General features: G+C 40.1%; 1 protein-coding gene across 5 annotated transcripts in view; it reads right to left on the minus strand.

The window, feature by feature from the left end:
* The window catches only part of tbc1d4 (TBC1 domain family, member 4), a 49,917-nt gene that overhangs the window by 21,345 nt on the left and 5,552 nt on the right, over nucleotides 1-23,020 (minus strand). For all 5 annotated transcript variants that reach the window (XM_012864344.3, XM_012864341.3, XM_012864342.3 and 2 more), the window contains exons 2-11: nucleotides 14,419-14,547; nucleotides 14,104-14,335; nucleotides 11,739-11,983; nucleotides 8,782-8,871; nucleotides 8,244-8,348; nucleotides 8,025-8,157; nucleotides 7,825-7,916; nucleotides 7,526-7,636; nucleotides 4,850-4,972; nucleotides 4,192-4,251 (exon numbers count right to left, since the gene is read on the minus strand). In XM_012864344.3, coding sequence (XP_012719798.2) covers nucleotides 4,192-4,251; nucleotides 4,850-4,972; nucleotides 7,526-7,636; nucleotides 7,825-7,916; nucleotides 8,025-8,157; nucleotides 8,244-8,348; nucleotides 8,782-8,871; nucleotides 11,739-11,983; nucleotides 14,104-14,335; nucleotides 14,419-14,547 — 1,320 coding nt within the window. The remainder of the gene's footprint in view (nucleotides 1-4,191; nucleotides 4,252-4,849; nucleotides 4,973-7,525; nucleotides 7,637-7,824; nucleotides 7,917-8,024; nucleotides 8,158-8,243; nucleotides 8,349-8,781; nucleotides 8,872-11,738; nucleotides 11,984-14,103; nucleotides 14,336-14,418; nucleotides 14,548-23,020) is intronic.

Below are 23,020 nucleotides of genomic sequence, written 5' to 3' on the forward strand. Positions count from 1 at the left end.
TTATGGCTCTAGAGGGTCCAAACACTTGCGATAAAGTAAGGTTTCACTGTGCATTTATTTTTACAAGTGTTCTACCAGTATCCAGCTTAAAAGTAATTTTTTTAAAATACACTTTAAAAAAAGACAATTAAACTACTACTTGATAAATCAAACTATTCGTTGTAAGATTCTTGAGGCTTAAGCTACTCGTTGTTAATGCGGCTCATCTGTAGAGTTGGGTAGTAACCAGATACATTTAACTTGAGTAACTTTTCGAACCAAATGTACATCTAAGAGTGGTTTTACTGCACTGTACTTCTTACTTTCACTTGAGTAAATATTATGAAGAAGTATCGCTACTCTTACTTGAGTAAAAAAATCTCTGGCTACTCTATCCACTGTGAGTAACTTCACTGAATAAAGAACAAACTTGTTTTTACCAAAAGTGGATCAGAGAGACACACGTCTAGTTTATATTAAAGCCCCAATACGTAACTTTTGACCCACATATTAGCCTAATTTGAGATATATTATTCGATTTTCCATGCCATTATACAGCACTCAGCGTGTATTGATGGTATGTGAGGGCTGCCGTTCTCAAAAACCCGCCTATGTAACTTGAGAGGCACGGATCAGTCGCTCAGAAAGTCATGTGACCCCTTAAACAAGAGTGTTACCACATGCTAGTGGCCTGCAGGGGCTCTAAACCTGGAACTTTCAGGTCTAGGCCCTCTAGTGGTTTAAAAGTTACATATTGTTGCTTTAGTTTAGACTTCTTGTTTGTATGCAAGTGTTGTTCTAACTGTATTTTCTATCTGCTGAGCTCATCGAGCCATTTACAGGTTAGGTAACCACAGTAAGCAGCATGTATTTTATAATATAACAATAATCATCATCTTTATTGTCACTGCAACGTACATTCCAATGAAATTTGTCCTCTGCATTTAACCCATCTCCTTGGGGAGCAGTCGGCTGCCACTGTGCGGCGCACAGGGAGCAATCTGGGGTTTTGGGATTTACCCAAGGACCCAGAGTGGCAGTGTGTGGTAGTTGAACCCAGAACCTCTGGGACACAAGCACAATGCTCTAACCACTAGGCCACCACTCCCCCATATTGTCATCAAAAGTTTTATGTTGAAAAACATTGTTTTGTCCCTTTGTTATATTGTTTGTAATTTTTTTGTTAGACGTTAAAATACCAGAATTTGTACCAGATTTAACATTTTTGCCTGACCGATTACATCATTTTTAAATATTAAATCAACTGTTATGATTAGTTACTAAGTCCAACTGCAGTCCAGTGCTTCAAAATAACCCCACTGCCACTAGCCCGTCATACGTTACAATTCACCTTAATGCTATCGCACACTATCATCTCAGAATACCTAAATGCAATTTTCTGTAAATGAAGCCTCAAATCATCATTGCACAATAAGCACCTCACTACCTCATCATCTGTTAACTGTCATGAAGGACAAGTAGTTCATACAAACTTTTGAATCATCCTTTGATTTTTTTAATCCCTCTTGAACGCTACAATGAAAAAAGAAAAAACACTGTAACCCTTGTTCATTGCCTGTTTGTCTGTCTTCATTATATACTCTGAGCCAGAGTGGCCAAAAAGAAATTTCACCACGGTAACACGCGGTGACAATAAAGAATCTTTGAATCTTAAGTGCTTGAGTAGCCTTCTTACCAAATACTTTCTTACTCTTACTTGAGTCATTTCTTGGTTGGGTACTTTTTACTTTGACTTGAGTAAAAATATGTTGAAATAGTGCTACCCTTACTGGAGTAAAATTTCTGGCTACTCTACACACCTCTGCTCATCTGTGTATCATCACTTGGAGAACAGGAAAAAAGAGAAAACAAACATTTTCTCTGTCGATATATTGAGTCAAGAATAGCATCTGATTTTTGTTAATGTCTCCCACCATTTTTTGGCTTTTTGGAAAAAAAAAAAAAAAACTCCCTGAGGCTTTAGCCTTATTAGCATCCATACCAAGTTCACTTATTAGTACAAGAGACATTCAGGCTTGTTTTTCTTCTAAAGTCTCTTGCGAATTACGTGATTTGCGTGTTGTGGTTCTTTTGGGCTTGTTTTTGAATGTGAAGCCGGTTATTTTTTGGGATTAGCTTTTGTTTCCCGACAGAACCCCTTGACCAGGTTATCTCGCTGGGCACCAATAGCTATTAAGTTATCTGCTTGCGTAACTGCTGCGTTACCGGCAGCAGTGTGAGGAAATGCCTCGGTGTGTATAAATCTCACAACACTAAAAACAAGACCAAGCTAGCTGTTTGGAAATGCTTGACACGGCTTGAGTACCAAAAATGTGTCACCCATGTCCTTTATTAAGGCAATACTGTTTTACTAGTAGTTACAAGAGTGAACGCGTCTGTTGGTAAAATAAACAACCTACAACTGGCTAGCTGCCAGCACAGCATTAGCTAGCTAACGCCTTGCTAGGTGGTAAGAGTGAATCCCTGTTTACACTAACATGATGAACATTTTTGTATATTTCTGGCTGTACCCATCTATATATGCAAAAAGATTTAGCTGTTTCTGGTTCATCCTTGTGAATTGCAATCATTAAAATGGGGACATAGGGGTCCACTTCTCATAACCACGCTATCACTTTCTATGTTAGACACCAAAATAGCTAAGTCTTTTTTTTTTAGTGTTTTCTCATATTTGTTTTTTCTTTTTTTTACTTTGCTTCTAATAAAATTCAAATGTGAGCAGAAGGTGTTAATGAGTGAGAGAAAATGGTTTAAAAGAGTCCAAAAAAAAAAAACACAAGCTTCAAAAGAAATGTAGGAACTTTTCAAATCTTTTTGCTCTGTTTATGCTCTTCTTCATTGAAATTCGGACAAAATCAATACTGATGTTAATGCCCCCTGCTGGCTGGATGTAGGTAGTCTTTTAGGGTATTTCACTGGAATCCATGCAGAGCTGCGGTGTCCAAATCTTTATATTTAGCCATGCAGGCAAAAACATTCCAGTTGGAGAATTGTAGATCATAAATTATTTACACTTATTTATATTTATAATTACTATAACAATAAACTACACAACCAGTATTTTAATAAAACAGTACAGTAGTCCAATTTTTATAGAAACGAGATCAAGCAGTATTGTATCAGACTGCTTCTGGTTTAAAAGGCCTCACATCAGTGAGATTTTTGTTAAAAAGTCTACGTCTGCATCAGCCCTCTGTGCTGACAGGCTATGATTCTTCCATTATTGAATGGTTCACAGCAAATCCTTCAAAAATGGCATGAGGGGGCCACACTTTAAACCCCTTTAATAGACCAATCAGATTTTCCCCAAAATAAAGGATATTATATCTGTTCAAAAAATATCTGGAGTAGTGCGACCAAAGCCTGCAACTATAACTAAATGTTTCCATTCTGTTTTGTTGTTTAGATCTACCACCACTTTGTACATCAGCTATTAATAAAATTATATTTATTAAAACTACCTGCTACACTTAAAACTTCAAACTTCAAAATATTTCTAGCTCACACTATTTCAAATCTGTCATGGATTTATGAAGACTTGTAGTGATTTTAGACGGTGGGAATTTCTCATGCTTTTACTCTTTTTAAATGCATTCCTATATCCGTTTATCTAAATAACTATAAATGAACATTCAAATAATCCCTGCATATGTTAATTATACCAATAAGTCGTGTCTTGGCACCAGAAGTTACAGTAGTTGCCTTTTTGGTGTAAAGGTATAATTCATTATGTCATAAGTAATGGGAATGATACCGGATCTGCAGTTTGATAGAATCAACTTTTCCTGCTTTTTACAACCTCATAGTGAGTCATTAATACTGCAAGCAACAGTATGGTTACTCGACAAAATACTTCTGGCTTCACACTGATGGGCAAACAGGAGGTCTTCATTTCATACTCACTTCACAGTCTGCACAAGAGCAACGAAATTCAACCACTTGTTATAAACAATTCCCTGTAAACAAGTTCTCTGCTATACAGACTGGCCTGTTGGTCAGCGCTCTGAAAGTCTAAAAACCATGTGGAAACAATGCAGAACAATAACTGGAGAGAGAGCAAGTCTTTATATGCTCATGGTAAATCTGGAGTATCTGAGGGTGTAATAAGACAGCGGCTAAAAAGCGAGAACTCCCAGAATCCCCTGAATGAAGCTCTGGGAATTCTCACGTTTCTCTCTCAAGGACACTTACTCTTTCGAAACTGCTAATGCTTCCCATGCTTCCCAAGCGGCCCCGCATTCTGCTGGCACCCTGGCGACAGATATCAAGACACAATGTGAAACATGTTGCAAAGAGACACAAGCATTAGAAAATATTAACAATTAAGGTAATTAAACATGGCCGCCATGTTGTTGTTTTTTCTTTCCTGCACAAAGAGCAAGGATAAAAACTATTCAACACAGTAGGAAAATGGAATAAAGAAAACCCTAAATGGCAAGATACAAAGAGGGCAGATGTTTTTAGATCTGACAGCATTCAGTGTGGTTGTTCCGCTCAGTCTAGGAGATAATAACAGATGGCAGCAGAGACTCTTTCAATGCCTGGATCCCTTCGCTAAGGAATTATTGTGTTGTCTCACTGGCAGATATGGGTCAATCCAAATCCCCTGGATGAGTGCAATACACAAACAGCAACCAACACAAAGACTGAGCGGGGAGGTGGACTAAAAAAAAAGGTGCACAGCAGCATGGTGGCCATATTCAATTAGGTGGAGGACAAATGAAAAAACAGAAACGGGGGAAACTCGGAGAGAAGATATTTAACAAAGGGGAGGATTTAACTAAAATAAAGCAGGAGAACAATAAGGGATACATTTTTAAAAAAAGCCACCCTATCTACTAAGACCCACCCTTGCGAAGATGTTTTCCAGAGAGCTGGTGAGGGACGTCCGAGCTTTATTCTTGAGAACATCTAGTTTGAATCGACTGCCGGTGGCTGCGCCGTCTCCTGCAGCTGTGCTATTTGTCGCATTCTGCATTCAGACAACAATGAGCGAAGGAACACGTTATCAGGGAAACCACCATTAAATGAGATGAGAACCGTGGTTATTTTAGGTCAGAAAAGCATCAGACTTGTGTAAAACTATAAGAAACAGCATTTAGGTGCCATCTTTAACAGAACAGCAGCTCCCTCTGACTTCCCAATGTTTTAGATTGATGAATTTGTTAAAAAAAAAAAAAACTGTTGCTTTCAACAGCAACTTCCACCAAAACAAAGGAACTTTCATTCTTAAACACCATGTCTTACAGCCATTTTCCGTTTTTGCAACCAGAGGTTTGTTTAACCCACTCACCTGTTCACACAATGATGGGCTCCTGATGGACGTGGAGGGTTAGGATCCTTGTCAACAGACGCATCAAAAGGTGGATAATCTAATGGTTGGTAATAAGCTGCGGTCGGATTTTGGTTTTAAGGCATGCAACGGTCTTGAAAAGGCATAGTTTCAAAGCCACAGTAATTTTCCATTTAACATAAACCGACAGGGTACTCTCTAATCCTGTGGAGTAAAGGGTAGTGCCCCTTCCACCCTAACTGCTGCTGGAAGCTGTCAGTCAGCTGTGTAGAATTGCCACGAGTGGATTTACCCTGAGCTTTTCCCTTCCTTCGAAAATAAAACTAAAAATAAAAAAAAAGTCTCCTTGAAAAATTCCCCACTAGTGAAAAAAACACAGACAACCATCACTGGGTTTTCCTGGAAGTCGGCCCATATCACTCCTTTTTAAAGGAAAACAAAGGTAGCAACAAGCTGTCGGTGCGTTTCCACCGCAGGAACCTTTTTCTAGGAATCTAGCTTTCTGGGGTCATTACTGCTCCTCTCTGCTTCCCCTGCATTGACCAGGTAAAAATAAAATTACCAGCAGAGAAACTTACCCAAGAAAAAAAAAGGGAGTGCTAAGCATTTTAAACTGGTAGATTATTTCTGCATTATAATTTAGTTTTAGCTCATGTTTTCTGATACATTTAAATGTAGTAAGAATCAAATCATCTGCTTCTTATTGCAGGCATCGGTGGTGAAAAGGGGAATATACCCCCATTTTTTTAAGCTTTAAACCGCTTTTTTTTTGCTTTTTTTTTCTGCGGTAAAAAGCTAAACAACGACATTCCCAATGGATCATTGACGAATCTTCGAGACACAAGGTGCTGCTCCTGTGTGTCAGGTTAATGTTTCTTTGGGACACACTTTTCAAGCTTTATTTGTTAAGCATCTGTGAATATTAAAAACTCTTTCTAACTTTAAAGCGATTATCATACCGTCTTAAAATGTAAACCCTGTGAAATCTGGTATGAAAGGTGATAGAACGCATTAGCCCTCAATCTACAAAACCCGCAAGCTTTTATGTTCTGAGTAAGTCCTCCGTCTCCAAGCCAAGCAACCCCTCATGGGAGTTAATGTGTCTGCTTTTAGAAATAAAGTGTACTGGTCATTTAGCCTCTTTGTCTTATTTTACCTCTGTGCTTTTCCAATTATTGCACCCGAGAACAGTTGGGCATGAAACAGAGCCGTCTGCCGTTTAACAACCCATGATTTCAAGTGATGAAAAGAAACATCAATATCCGATTCCAAGAAGTATTATCCACCAGCAGGAGTTATTTTACTTTGCTTAGTGATCATAATCTATCAGAAAACTGCCCTCAAACAATGGATCAGAGTCAAAGACAATAGAAATAGGTTGTAGTATAAAACCTTGAAATGCAAAATTCAATTACACATGAGAATTTTCTGATTATTTACCTCAATAATTTATCCAAATACAAGCTACCATATCAATACTTTATTAATCGTGACGTTTCTGGCACACAGCCATCATTCAGACTCACGGTTGTTGATGGAGAGTCACAAAGCATCGGCAGGGGAGCTCGATTTGGTGCGCAGAGCTAGTTCAAGCATTTCCATGTTTTTGAACCCAATTCAGTGGATTTTTTAGAATGTACGACTTAAACTACTCAATATATGGTCTATGAAAATGTTATATGTTTTATGAAAATAATCTGATACGCTGTGATGCAAAAGCACATGAAGATGGAACGGACCTGTTTTAAACACCGGGAGGTTCTGGTCCCATAGAAAAGCCTGCTGAGGATGTTTAGTTTTGATGTCGCTTTAGCACTGATAACGCCCGTCTTAAAACACTGAACTATGGTGGAGGAAGAGGAAATTCCTAAATGTTGTTAAAGAAGCAATTATAGAAAAAAAAACAATGTGACACGATCTAAAAAAAAAAAAAAAATAGAATAAACTTGAGTGCTTAAACTGTCTAGTTGAGAGGTAAAAGTTTCTCGATTAAATATTTATTGTGTCTTTTCTGTGGTTTAATTTAGAGAACACTTAAACAAGATGTTACTCTTCTAATATTGTGGCTGATGAAGTTCATCTGAAACCATTCAAGTATTCACGGTCCGCCCGTTGAAGATTAAGTCAACTCCTTCGGTGAAGTTAAACAAACGTGGGAAATTGTTAACAAGCACAAATTAGTGAAACGTGGCGCGACAGATGTGCAGATCCTCGTCAGAACGAGGCATATACCTGAGGGGCTTCTCCGATATGAAGGTGGGATTTTTGTTTGCTCTCACAGAGCTGCCTCAGATACATAATCGCCAACTCGTTCTCTTCTTGGTCAGACCCCGGCTTCAGTCTCTAGAGAAACACACCCACAAGTACATTTATTTAAAAAAAACAACACACACACACACACACACACACCTGAGAGAAAGTCTGCTTGAAAACCATTAAAGCAACCGTGAAAACCTGAACTGCTCCGAACAAACAATCACCCAAAACAGTTAATGTGTCACTCGCGGTAACAGGAGAAAAAGTGCGCTTACTTGAACTCGCTCAAAAATCTCCGCCTGCTCATTATCAGTCAGCTGGGAGAGATATTTTTGGATTGCTAGCTTGGCTCTGGGTGGATAGAGACCTGCAAAGGAAGAAGGAAACTATAAGAAACAGACCACGCGTCAGCATGTTAATGAGCCGGGGACACAGACGGGGTTGTTGGGCGCGCTGCTCGGCTCGCCTGGCTCACCCTCGATCCTCTCGCAGAGCTTGTGCAGATCATGCATGGGGCATGCTTCGCAGAGCTGTACCGGCGTCTTGTTGCTCTGCAGGGCCGCGGCGGTGGAGAAGGCCTGCTTGAGGGTCAGCATCACCTCGTCAACCTGATCCGCACGCAGAAAAAAAACACACGGCGTCACCCTTTTTGCACTTTGGTGTGGTTTTCGCTTGCGCCGGGCGCGCAGCTCACCAAGGACTCGCTGGCGCACTGGAAGACGTAGCACACGTACTGGCTGGCGACAGACTCCGACTGGTCCCGACAGATGAATCCAAAATGGTCGGTCTGCTTGACGCCCTGTCAAAAAAAAAAAAACACAAACAGAAACAGGAGCAAATAAGAAAAAAAAATCATGAAAGAAGCCTATGCAGAAAAAACCTTTGCAAATGCATGTTCTCAACGCACAAATGATCACTCAGCTGCAGCAAAGAACAACACGTAACGGCTCATTTTATCAGTAAATGATCAAAACCACAAGGCAGTCCATTAGCTTTTATAACAACCGTCCCATTCAATGCATTCAAAAGCATTATATATGGAGAAAATAAAAGGGAACATTTCCACAGTATTTTTTTTTAGCCATGAAAATGTAATTCATTATCTGCGATAATGACAAAAACCCACGTGTATCTGTGACCCGGATCACACGGCGTTAAGCCACTCTGAGCTAAGCCCGGAGCTGCAGCAAAGACTCGAGGCTTCTCGGTCTAAATTATGAAAGTCAACCAACCTGACAGCAGGACGAGATATCTTTGAAGTTCTTCTCCAGCACCACTGTTTTACTATCCGGACTAATGAGGTTCACTTCAAAACGTCCAACCTGTGACACACAGAACCATCGCATACATACACATTAGCTTAGAGTGCCTTGTAAAGGTTTTCACATCCCCTTCTTCACCATTTGTTACATTACCAGCACCACCTTCAGTATATTTTAGAGTAATTTTAATGGCCTAACAGAAAATCTTCCATAAATGTTAATTGGAACAGAAATAAAACCTTTTTAGCTGTTTTTTTTCTTCAGGGCCAACTACTGCATACTTTGTGGAACCACCTGTTGCTGCAACGCTCTCATCTAGAAACCAACGTTTTTGCTCATTCTTCTTTGCAAAACAGCTCAAGCTTAGTCTGATTGGATGGAGAACGTCTCTGAAAACTGGCATTAATCCTATCACATGAGCATACTTTGATGTAAACCATTCAATTGTAGCTCCGGCTTCATGTTCGGGGTTGTGCACCTCTCCCAGAGTCTAAATTTTAATCTCTGCAGCCTCTAACAGGTTTTCTTCCAGGCTCCGTTTGTTGACAACTAAAGAAAAGCATCCCCCAAGTCATGATGCTGCCACCCCCACATTTCAAGGTGGGGATGTCATCTTCAGGGTGACATGCAAAGTTAGTGTGGCACCGCACAGCGTGGTTTTGCTTTAATCTGACCATGGATCCCTCTTTCATGTGTTTGTTGTGTCCCCTACAAGGTTTGTGAACTGCGAGCTAGACGTCTTGCGGCTTTTTCTCAACAATGACTTTCAGCCTGTCGCTCTTGTGTAGAGGTCAGATATATGAAGTGCATGACTTGAGAAATCTTGGACAGACTCCTCCAACTGAGCTGTGGCTCCTCCAGTTACTATGGGCCTGTCGGCTGCTCATTGGTCCGTTTAGGTGGTCGGCCATGTTCATTTTTCATGTATGGAGGTTTAAACATAGCTTTGTGTCCTGTTAAAGCCTGGTTAATTGTTAAGCTAAAGTCTCCACAACGTTCTCCCTGACCTGTGCGCATTGTTCCTTAGTCTTCATCGTGCTGTTTGTTCTCTAATGTCTTCGTAAAACGAAAACATTAAACCTTTGAGAACACCAGTTACTGGAGGAACTGCAGAGATCCACAGCTCAGTTTATTCTAATTACTAATTAGGTGACTTCTGAAGCAGTACTATTTCTTGAAATGAGAGTATTTTTCTTTGATTTGAGCAGGTAAATAAGATTATTTGCCAATTGGAATTAGATTTTTCACACTTAAAATAGGAACAATTCATCTCCATCATCTTATTTCAAGTGCAGTATATCTAATTATCTTATTTTAGGGGTAGAATTACTCATTCCATTGGCAAATAAGCTTATTTATCTGCTCAAATCAAGGAGAAATACATTAATTTTAAGAAAACTTTACTTATTTTTAGTTCTCTTTTTGCAGTGTAAGTGTATCAGAGACACAAAGAATGCCACTGCACACCACAGTTTTCAGATTTGTATTTAACAAAATGTTGTTTTTTTTGTTTTAAACAATAAATGTTACTTCACTGTTATGCAAACCTTTGTTGCGGTCTATCGCCTTAAAATTTAAGGCAGGGGTGTCAAACATACGGCCCGCGAGCCGGAGCCCGCCGAACAATTTAGTCCGGCCCTGTGGCTAAATGCATTATCATTATAAAAAAAATATAACTGTCCTGTCTGGCAATGTGGCAATAATATGCCACAAAGAGCTCATCAGATTTGACTTTCACAAGTGGACAAGATAAAAGGAAGAGAATGATAAAACAATTATTGAAAAAAACATGTACTTCGTTTAATTGAAAATATGCAGTTCCTATATTGTCCACGAGGGGCGCTGTGTTTTAATTAGCAGATTAAGCTTCAGGTGTGGAAAAATTCAAATCATTTCTTAATTTTTATCTGTTTGATGTATTTTGTCATGCAGGACAGTGTTTTTAAGTTCCAAGAAATGTGAATAAATGTTTTTCAACATTGTATAATCACTGTGATCAGTTCTTAGGCATAATGCACAAGTAAATGTTTAACTGAGTAAAAATATTGTTGAAATTGCACATACTTTTCTCAAAAACGCTGAGGTTATTCATAATATATTGTGTAAAAGTGAAATTAACTTAATATAAAAATCAACAACAAGTCCACATTTATTAGTTCTATTTAATCTTGCAATGAGTTTACTCGTGTGGCCCTCTTGAGATCAGATTAAGCTGTATGCGGCCCCTCAACCAAAATGAGTTTGACACCCCTGGTCTGGACAAAACGTGGAAACCTACAAGGGGTATGAATGAATTTTCCCGCTGCCGTTTCAAGGTCATGCAAAAAGATCTTAAAATCTAAATATCACACGGAACTGACTTGCTCGTCTGTGGGCAGAACAACACCTCTGCTTGCTCCGAATCAAGGCCAACAAACCAGCCCGCCAATGATTTTTCCAATAATCGACTGCTGCGCGGAGTATCATATTGAGCGCCGTGCTCTAGTTTTTAAAATTAGCCTCATGAGGAAACGGGCAGAGTGTTTGAGGAATGGCAGCTGGCTCGTGCTGCGGCCCGCGTGCTTTCAATAAAGAGGCCGTGAGTTTACACGGGAGCGGCGCTTTAACACAGGAGTTACAGCCTCCAACTCCTACAGGAGTAGAAATGTTACAGAGCCGGCCTGTACGTTACACCGGCCTGGCGAGTGCATGTGGAAACAATTTGCAGCAGAGTGAGACCGAGCGGGCCTGCATGCAGGGAGAGATCCAATGACAAGAAGGGGTGAAACCGCCAAGCGTCAGGCTCCTCCAGGCAAATACCAAGACGCTGACCCCCGTGAAGCGGGCACAACCAGCAACATCATTTGTATAAAGGTACATTTTTACACTGATCTTTAGCTAAGCGATTAGCACCGCTCACAGAAATCAAGGCAATGGTTTCTTTTTACCTGGAACAGCATAGTGCGGTTCTTGTCGGAATCAGACGGCTGAACGTTGTTGGGTGCGCTGGAGTGTCGGCGTCGCGTGGGACCGATGATGACTCCTTCTCCTGGCTTCCTCTGCAGGCTTCCGGCCAAGCTGCTGCAGCGCGTGCGAAACTCCTGAGGCTCCTCGAATCCAGAGTCCTCCAGGATGCACTCGGGGAAGGCTCCCCGTAGACTGCTCTGACTGGCACTGCTGTACAGACATTTACCTGGACCAGAAAAAAGGAGAACGTTCACTTGTCTTTCTACTTAGACCAGTTAAGCACTTTTTGGCCTTTAGCCATTGTCCTTAAAGGGAACCTATTCTGCAAAATTCACTTTTTGCACATTTTTGTACTTCCATTTAGTACTAGGGTTAAGGTTGTAAATGTGGCAGAGCCCTAAAAACAGCTCATTCTGATAGGAGCTCAAAATAGGTGAAACCTGGAGGTGAAATCTCATTATCTGAGATTGATTTTGTGCACAAAATGTAATGAAGATGTTTTATGTAGCCAGGGCCGGATTATCCATAAGGGCCAGTGGGCCAGTACCCAGGGGCACCAACCATGGGGGGGGCACCACATGACACATGCTTTAAAATGTATTTTTCATAAATTGTTATATTATTTACTTGAAATTGTTGAAAGACCATGCGTTATTCGTTTTGTGAACACTGATGTCACAATAATAATAAATGATAAATAAATCAAGATTGTTTTGATTTCAACATTTTAAAATGAGATATTTGAATATTGCTCACTGCTCATATGCCTACATGTAGTTGTGTAAGTTAGTAAATAGTAAATTACATTACAGAAATCCCCTTGATTATGTCTGATGTCTTTGACCGGAGGACAGCACGGGTAAGGGGGGGGGGGCTTTGAGGTATAGTGCCCAGGGGCACCACATTGTCTTAATACGGGCCTGGTGTAGCACATGGACCTATCCTAACTTGTTTAAAGGGAAGCATAATTAGTATTTCTTTTGTAAATAATGGCTTGATTTCAACTAATCGGACAGGTTTTACAGTTTGAACCAGTTTAAACATGTTTCTTCTCCGTTTTATTTTGATATGGCGTGGGAATACCTAACCTTGATTTGTTCCCGCAATAACCCCTGAAGGCAAGAGAACCCACGCATGCAAGGCGAGGACAGGCAAACTTCACGCAGAAGCACCCCAGGAGATTGGAACCCAAGACCTTTCCGATGCACGGCAACAGTGACACCAGCTGCCCCGCTGGGTCTTAATCTTAAGGCTTTAATATGGTGTCAGGCAATCCTTTAAAGCTAGATCCACCTCAATATCAGGGGAAGTTTTCCACAAGGTTTTATTTCATGAGTTTTCCAACAAGGTTTGTAGGAATTTTCATCACAAATTCTAGGATATAAGGAAATAAATCAGCCTTTTAAAGATTGGTCTGACAATTACTTATAATAAATGGCCAAACGCAAACTTTATGACACTCACAGATTGAACCCACTCTCTTTGTTGATTTAACAATTACCGCGGTAAAGCTTTGTTGAGAATGAAAAAAAAATGAGACTAAAATAATCTAAACATACTGGCAGGTAATCCAAATATTACATAGAACATTACAAACTGGTCCGCACTGTAGTTAATCCACGAGCCGTAAAATAAGGCATTTCTTCATTATTATTTGTGAATCCACATGATCAGAGTAAAATAAACTGACCTTGACTGATGGTCCTAAAATCTGTTTGTTTTGTCTTAACTCGCTTCAGTTCCCTTCCCAAACATTAGAAACCACAACTGGGAAAAAAATAAAAAATAATGCCACAGGAGTTCATTCACAAATGTGAACTTAATCGGAACAGATTGAATGTTACAGATCCATTTAGAAGTTGATGCATCAAGATTTTAGGCAAAAACTGCATCTAATCCCAGCTGCTCAGCCAATGCAGCAGCATCATATTGGCGTACAACTATTAATCATTGCAAATCGCTTAATTTTCACGTACCCGGCAACCAGTAATGTTATATGAATATTTTAGGTATATACCTACTCAGAGTAATAGATGTATTACTACTTCCTGGTAAAAATATAAAATAAATTTGTGATCACATAAACACTAGGCCTTTTCAGAGGTTTGATTTGTTTTCACAGTAAAAAAAAAAAAAAACACTCTGAAAATACACAATGAAAATATTTGTGAATTTCTTCCTGAACCTCCACATTGAAGCCAGTCAGACTGCCGCAGTTAAGTTACCGCCTACTCATTAGTACTCCATTTCGGGAATTTTTTATTTTCCTTTAAAAAGCTGATGCAGACAAGAGGCTGTGAACACTGAACTCCTAGTTGTAAATTTCCCCGTGGCATTTGTCTTCACCTGTGGTCACGTCTTCTGGTCCTGGAGCTTCAGGTTCTTCTGTAGTCTTACCAAGACCAGTGCAGAATGGGTCTCCTTCTACTTCAATGAGTAAATCCACGGGGACAGCTTCCATAGACCCTCGCTGACCGTTGAGAAGCCGTAGGCGCTTACGTTCAGTCTCATGCTGGCGAAATCTTTCAACGCAGTCATCAATGAGGGTCGCTGAAGCTTTCTTGTGGCCCACTGTAACCTAGATTTAAAAAGAAAAACACACATTTGCCCAAAGAACTTGAAATATAAAAAATGTACAACTTTTTCTTTTTAGGGAATTACCTTGCCACAGTAAAGAACTTCAAACTTCTGAGAGTTGTAGAAGGCCTCGTCAGCTTCCTGCCTAGGCTTAGCTTCTTCCTTTAGAGCAGACTTGGAAACCTGGCGAATGCTGCTGATTACCTCAGGGACCTATGAGGGAATACAGTGGAATGAGAGCAGGAAACCTTTACAAAAATAAATAAAAGGGAAGTCCAGAGGAGGGAAAAAAACAGCCTAACAAATGCTCCACTTAGGAAGCTCCATATCAGAAAACACAAAAAAAGAACAGCCGAAACACACTGACAGAAGGTGTGTATTTTTTCACATTTCATCCCGTTACAAAAAACAAACCTCAATGTATTTTATCATGAATACACACAACAGATCAACACAAACTAGCGGATAATTGCAAACTGCCACACAGCAGAGATGTCTAATTCTGTCTCTAATAAGGTGCTCTGAAGAGATGACATCAAAACATCCTGCCAAAAAAAGCTAATATGCTGCACTTTTTTCACCATAGTGAAACATGGTAGTGGCAGCATCATGGTGTGGGCACAAGGAAGCCTGGGAGATTTGATGAGAAGATGGATGGAGGCGATTACCGTACACAAAATGTTGGTTATATGCTTCAGGCTACTTGAGACTGTGGTGGAAGTTTGTAAAACCACTATAAAATATGATTGAAACGTGCGACCGAAACATGAAACAAAAAAGTTAAAACGTAAAGAAAAAAAGTTGAAGCGGTTTGAACGTCGCAAAACCTAAAATGCTGTTTTCTCTGGATGATCCCTAACATAAATGAGGCAAAATGAAATCATCATATTTGTTTTTTGCTGAGAAAAACATCAACCAAAGTCCACGTGAAACGCATAAATCTGTGTTTGAATGGTAGTTTCAACTAACATTATCTTTCCAACCAAACATTATCAATCACTTTCGTGTTGCACTTTGAAAAAAAGAAAAAATAGCCACAAAGGCCTTGGCTAAAAACAAAGAGATTAAAGCCCAGTAGAAATAGGCACAGAGCCATGGAAATATCAATACTTTGCCCTACTGGACTGGAGACAAAACAGGTCTGGAAGAAACCAGAGACCTGAAGGTGAGCCTGTTTGTGTGGCAACGTGTCTGGGGAAGAGTCTGTGCTATCAACAATTCAGCACTGCCTGCTAACGTGCATGCAGGGCGGGGGGGAAACGACCTGATAGGAAGCCGAAAGAAGGCAAATTCATAAGCAATACCAGGAAACATAAGAGCATTTTATTGTGCTTCATATTTCACAAGATGAAGAGCGTGAACCCAAATCAACGTTGACCGAAACTGACCACATATCAAGCTATGACACAATGACGAGAGCTAAGACGGTGGCTTCATATACTCTGCAGATTTACTGCATCAGATGTCAGTGCCAATAAATAATATATGCACGGTTTACAGGTCTAATGTAGACTGGAGACGGGAGTTATGTAAGTTAACACGTCAGAGGTGTGACAAGAAGAACGAGCATCGAATGGACGCGGGAAGAGGAAGGTTGGGATTGAAACAAAACATCCTGTAAAACACTTGACCAATCTCCCAATAGGGCATTAAGACATCCTGACATACCTTTGTTTAGAGGGGGAAAAAATAATCACAGAAAGAGAAGTTGTAGCTTAAATGCTGCTGCAACAGTTTATTAAAAAAAAAAAAAAAAAAAAAAAAAGGCCGACCAGGGCCAAGCTGTTGGCAGAGGGTTAAGGAGCGGTCGAACATGCTTGCTGAGAGATCCTCTCAAGAGAAGCCTGTAGGTAATTTTCCAAGTGCTCGCAAAGCTCATTTGCAATGATTGTTAAAGATTTTTTACGTCTTTCGAGCTGGCTATAGCACAAAAGGGGCCAGTTTCCTGAAATACGGGTCATCAAGGGTGGAAGAAACGGTGCTGTAATGAAGGCGGTGACCTTTAAGGATAAAAAAGCAGTCCTGCTCTGGCAGACGGCACAGCAGACACCTCCTGATCAGGGCGATTTAAAGACCTCGCTCAATCAAAGCCTCACCGTCTGCCCACACACACAGAGGGTGAAGACTATAAGAAACTGCTTTATGCACACGAGTAAGATGACACCGCGGCACCATTTGCCCTGATTAGTTATTTATGACCCACGCAAAATAAAACTGCTAAAGTTGCCTTTTCCTGGGTAGAAGGAGACAGACCAAAACAAATGGAAACAACTGCCTTTTTTTTCCCCCTTTTTTTAAATGCATTCAGATATAACCCTGCACTAATTTAATGTCAAGCTGATTTAACGTTCACACGTTTCTGCCAGGATCTGTGAAACGATAACAGCAACGCTGGGTGTGAGCGGGAACTGTCAACAGAAACGAGCAGCGGCGCAGCAGAGCTTCAGAGGCCGGGCGAAAAGCAAACATTACATGAGCTGATGGATTGCTGAGAGAAAGGCTCACCTCCCCGCAGTCGGCCGTAATAACGCAAGATCATTTACGCTGATCCACAGAGCCTGGAGGGACGCCAAGTTGGATTTCTTGGAAAAATAAAAGGTTACCACTGAGTCGGTACACTGAGAAAGAAAAAAGAGACACTCGAGTCTCCCCGTACCTTAAACATCGCAAACAAGAACTCCATGTTTTGGAAAGCTATGAGGAGCCCCTGAAGAAAGAATATATATATTTTTTTCAACTGTATCAGTGACCCAGGATAAATGAGCAACTTGTGTTTTTAGAAGGTCTTGGGTGTTAAAAAACACAGAGCCAAGGCTCCGACCTTGGGTTGAAAGAGGACTGTTGTTCTTATTCTGTGGATGTACTTTTATCCCATGGGCATTGAAGTCACAGTTCCAACCAGATAAATACGTACCTGAAATAAAAGAAAAAGACAAGGCGCAGACGGTTGTCCTTCCGTAATCCAGACATAAAACTAAACGATGTTAGTATTCCTTATATATTTTACAATTAGTTAGGCACAATTAATCTAAAATCAGCACATTGAACCGAAACATGCCATGATTTACTCAGTATTCACCCAGTCTAACTGCAGAACCAATGCAAGTTTGAAGAAGAGCCTTTATCAGTAGTAACCTGAAACATCTCACCCCACTTTTCTTATGGAGATTTCTTTTTCTTGCCGTTTTAGTTTAGGAAGGTGAACAAACATGTCCTTCAAACCATAAGAGTCCTTTTTTTTGCAGTAATTTAGGCAGCGCTTGTCTTTACTTATGCCTGACAATATACTTTTTGAGCCCATAAACCCTGTCCATATGTAATGTCCACGAAGGTTTAAAGTCAAGTTGGCTTGGCCCATTTGATTAACCCCAGCCAGCTTTTCCGCCACATTCAGGCATCAATAGACGTCTTTATGTCAGGGTCAATTCACCTTTCAGCCAGTTTCACAGAGTTCAGACAAAAGGCTACACAGAGCTGCCCATGTCTGTTCAAAGAGGATTTTGCTGAGTGGGTTTTGGAATATGTACTCTGTTGTACACTTGCTGCGGTGCAAAGAGGGCGCGGTTCTGCTGAATGTTTCAGTGAAACTTCAGCTGTTGCCTCACATCTGACTCCAGAACCTTTTTAATCCACAGAGGAGTTCTCAGCTGATTCGCTCGCTGCACTAAAAAGGAATTTTTGAGTTGTTTACATACAGTAAAGCTCAACATTTTTAATGAGGTCTGTGGAGTCTCAGATGCAGGACCCTCTGGAAATTGTAAAGAGTGAAGTCTAAATTTGGACATTAGGACTGTTTGATATTAGAAAAACATGACTGATATAATTGTTCAATGTTACAATGACGGCATCAGATCCCATTGACCCACTTTTTCCTTCTTTACTAATGTCCCCGCCCCTCTCTGTCAGCTGGAGGACCTCAGTCAGTAATAATCAAAAGGTGCTGAAAGTTGCAGAAAGTTGTGGAACTGCTTAAATATATCACTGACATATAGAGCATGAATGCTTGGCACTTGAAAGGCAATCCCCCGCTCAAGTTTTCATCCGAGCAACTTTTTGCAACTGCATGATTGCACAACTTGACACTGCAATGTTATGCTTTGATTTGAGTAGCTGCGTAAGAAATTGCCTCATAGATCTCCTATACTGGTGAGCAACAGTCATTACATATACAAGACCATTGCTGATGTCTTTCCTATTTTGTACTGCGCTGACACACACCTGCAAGTTTCAAAACCATTTAACTGCCAAATCGTCGGCTCTTACACACTCACAATTCATAATAAATCACTTAAACTAGTGCTTTCAAACTGCAACCCCTGACTGGTGTTTTTTTCCCCAATCCCAGTCTCACCAAGTTTATTTTTATTAAATAATAAAACTAGGTAATGTGTGCGCGATCATCGTTCATGTAGGATAACAGCTTGTCAAATGACTTTTATCTCCTCATACCTGGACCTGTTACCTAAGAAGACAAACTGGGTAGCTGAATTTAAGAACTTTCATGTCCCAAAATAAAACACAAAGGTCTTTATGTCACCTTTACACAAGGTGGAAGATTACTACATAATGCACAAAGACAGTTGTGAAACAGCACGTTTTTTTTCATCTGTTCTGCTCATTCATTTGTCATCAAACAAAGTAGCTGTATAAATATTGAGGGCTAACTCTGGCACCAAAGATAGCCGTCTCTTCCATTTTTAGTATTCAATTCAATTTTATTCCTCTAGCGCCAATTCATGATACATGTCATCTCAAGGCACTTTTCAAAGTCAAATTCAGTCAGATTATACAGATTGGTCAAAGTGTTTCCTATCTAAAGAAACTCAGCAGATTGCATCAAGTCAACCAGCATTCACTTCTCATGAAACAGCGTAGAGCTACAGGGAGAGTCGTCTGCATTGTCCATGGCTTTGCAGCAATCCCTCATACTGAGCAAGCATGAAGCGACAGTGGATAGGAAAACTCTCCAGTGTTGTAAATACTAAATTTCTTTAGACTAAAGCATTATCACAGATTTACTCTAGAAAATCCAAATCCTTGTATAAGTTCACTGCACACGAAAATGCAAAAAGGGACTTAAGCAAAGCAACTATTTGTTGTGCTTGGTTGTGATTCAAAGATGAATAAGAGACCAATCCTGAAGTTTGCTAAGGGCACCACTGTCATTGGTCTGATTCAGGACGGTGATGAGTCTGCATACAGACAGGACGTGGACTGCATGGGCCACTGGTGTACTCAGGACCACCTGGAGCTTAACCTGCTCAAGACAGTAAATGTCATGCTGGAGTTCTGGAGAACATCAGATCCTGTTGACCCACTGCCTCCTCTCAGCATCCTTAACATCGCTGTGTCTTCTGTGGATCACTTCAGGTTCCCAGAAACCAGTCTTTCCCAGGACCTGAGATGGTGCTCACACAGAGACACAGTTTGGAAGAAGGCCCAGCAGAGACTCTACTTCCTGCGGCAACTCGAGAACTAAAACTTTCCACAGGAGCTGCAGGTCAGCTTCTGCTAACCCACAAAACAGGACAGGTCCAAACTAAAAAAAAGACAATTCTGGCTGCAGAACGGATCATCAGGGCTTACCTTCCCTCCATCCAGCACAGTACTAGGGTCAGGAAAGTGACCAAGTAATATCTCTGCAGACCCTACAAATTCTGTCCTGTGCACAAACTTTTAAATTTTTACCTTCAGGTCACGTTACACATCGCTATTTACAAAAAACTGCTTTTTCCTCCAGGACATCGCTCGGATGAACACTTAAAAGTCAGACTACCCATATAGACAACGTGTATATTTGAACCAATACCAATGTCCTCCTCTCTTGTAGAAACAGGTATAAATACATATTTACATAAAAACAATAAAATTGTATTTCTCCCTTTTTATATACTTACACTTAAAATGTCTTTATTGAGAGCTGGAACCAAAGTCATTTTCCTTGTTTGTGTCACAATCTTGATTATTAAAGCTAATTCTGATTGTATTGAGGGCTGCGCTTATTTAGGTCATATATGTCTGACAGATTACAGTCTGTTCAATCATAAATCATCTACACCCTCCAAGGTTATTTGTGGAGTGCCACAGGGTGCAATGCTTGGGTCAGTTTTCTTTACTATATACATGCTTCAACTTACCCAGCAAAAAGCATGGGATACATTTCTAGCGTTATACTGATGATACTCAACTATATTTATCCATAAATCAAAATGAATCCAATCAGTGTGGTACACTACTATGGAGAGAAGTTTGCTCCAATATTATTGCAAGAAAAAAAAAAGGGTTTTGAGGATAATTTACGATGTGTAAGCAAAAGCTGAACCGACATTTTTGCGCTTTGTTGTTTTTTCAGATTTACTTTTTTTTTTTTCAAAAACATCCTTTTGGAGAGTTGGGTTTTACGAAATGCAGGCTTTTCAAAATGCTTTTGAGAGATTGCATTCTCTGTGTTTCATGTCTCCACACTTCCAGGAGCGGGGCTTTGTCTGTAGGGTGAAGTGCAGACGCATTTCTATTGGTCCATGTGGACATTAGCAACTGCATTTTATTGGTCTGAGTGCTGCAAACACATACATTTCTATTGGTATGCACCTGCCCTCATAAACAATGACAGAACAATAGGCACCAAGGCTGAAAAGAAGTCTTCTCTTACTAATAGAGATGAGAGATGGAAATTCTGAAGAAGAAAAAATTTAGATTATCTTTTGCATTGTAAAGTAGTCTCAAAACTATTTTTTTTTCTATTGAGATATTTTTTCAAAGATTCTGAAACATGTTCTTTGCTTAGAATAATGTTGGAATAAATGTCTTTCCATACACTTTAGGCATGTCTTAAAGATATGAAAACCTGGATGACTTTTGACATAAATGAAAGAAGAAAAGACCTTCGCTGTTGTTGGACCAGAGCCTCAGAAGAACAAACTGGTTAGTCAGTCACTTACCTTGACCTCTGGGTATAATATAAAGAACCCGCCCCAAAGTGATGAAGAAAAACTAGTTCTTGCATTTGTTGATTCAAGGTGGAACTATTGTCATTCCGTACTATTGAGAAGTCCCCCAAAAAGCAAAAAATAAGTTAAAAAAGACTTCATCTTATCCAAAATCATGCTGCGAGAGTTCAACAAAATTAACAAGCGGGATAATATCTCTATAGTTTTAGTTCCATTTTCTCAGAGTCCTGGTGTGTGTGAGCCCGTTCTCTACCCCATATCACTCAAACCTCTGTCTGCCTTCCTCACACTTGAACCCGTCTGAAAACTCACCTTGGCCCTAAACCGTCTACCCTACGAGGACATTGACTTTTCTCTCCAAATCTTCCGCGGGTGAAAGCTCAGCAAGTCTCTCTCCTAGCGTATTAAATCCACATTTACCACTCTGCCTTTCTTTCCCCAGACACCACCAAAGAATGTTACTGAGATTCCCGTTGCACCCATTTCCCTGGTTGTAATAAACTTTAAGCTGAGTCTGATTCTTCATGTGGGTCAGGAGTTTGCCAAGAACCATGACCCATTCATTAGATCCCTGCCAAATTCAGCAAATCGTTGTATTTTAGAGATTTGATTGTTCCATATGTTCCTAAGAGAGTACTTTGCTGTCTTTTATTGATGGTTTCAACAGATTCTAAAAGTAGAAAACCTAGATTTTTGATTATGGTTTATAGTCAGACTGGCTTATGTAATCCTGAGCTATCTCTATAGTTTTCCTGCAACGGGCTTAGACTACTAGAGGAAATACCGACCACCTTTCCTCACTCGACTACTTTCTCCATTCATGGATTATGTGTAGTTATTATTCATGGCACAGATTTTACAACTAGCACAGAGCTTACATATTTAGCTGTTTTTTTAACCACCTAAATGAAGTCACTGAAGGTGCTACTTCAGCCATGAACTCTGTATGTTTTCTTTCGCTTAGAAACTACTTCTTGATCAATGCTTCTTTATGTTTCAGTTTTGTGTGTGTCTACTCTGTCTTCTCAAACCCCGAGAATGTTGCAGCCCACTGACCCAGGTTCTCCAGAAAGCTTGCTGGAGAAAAATCAAATCAGGCCCCAATCCCATCAGGCATGTTTTGCACAAAAAAAAACATTGCAAAGAACACAGAGTAATACAGTGAAACATATATAGTGAAGGCAGGAAAATGTAAGCATGTGGGTTTTTGTCAATGGTGATTAAGTTCCAAACACTACTGAACACCGGTAAACCTTGACCCCAACTCTAAGTGTTTGTGACAAAGATGAAGATGGAGATTGATTTCATTTTTCAGCGTCACAGTGAGACAGACATAACATCTGGGGGTCACCTGAAGACCTGCTGTGCTTAAAGTCTGAAAGATTTTGTGAACTTTTGCAAGTAAGTTTGGGAAAATATTGCCGAGTCAAGATGTTGACAGTGCTACAAAGAAGACCTCATGTTCACTTAGAATCACATGGTTATTTAGTTTTAGCCAGCAACCTAAGTATTACACCTATACTGTGTCAAACAGGTTGGTTTATTTAATAGTTGAATTGGGCAAGATCAGTGTCGCGGAAGGACAAAAGGTTATTATGACTGTTCGAAGTCTCAGTTTTCACTCCACAAAGATCTGCATTTTTAACATACGTTTGTACACTTTTGATAGCCACTGTTTTTCTAACTCTGATTTGACTACAGATTTGTGTGCCAGGGTCTACGAATGCAGCAACAGA

Source organism: Fundulus heteroclitus, chromosome 7, assembly GCF_011125445.2.
Source record: "Fundulus heteroclitus isolate FHET01 chromosome 7, MU-UCD_Fhet_4.1, whole genome shotgun sequence".
Classification (NCBI taxonomy): Eukaryota; Metazoa; Chordata; class Actinopteri; order Cyprinodontiformes; family Fundulidae; genus Fundulus; species Fundulus heteroclitus.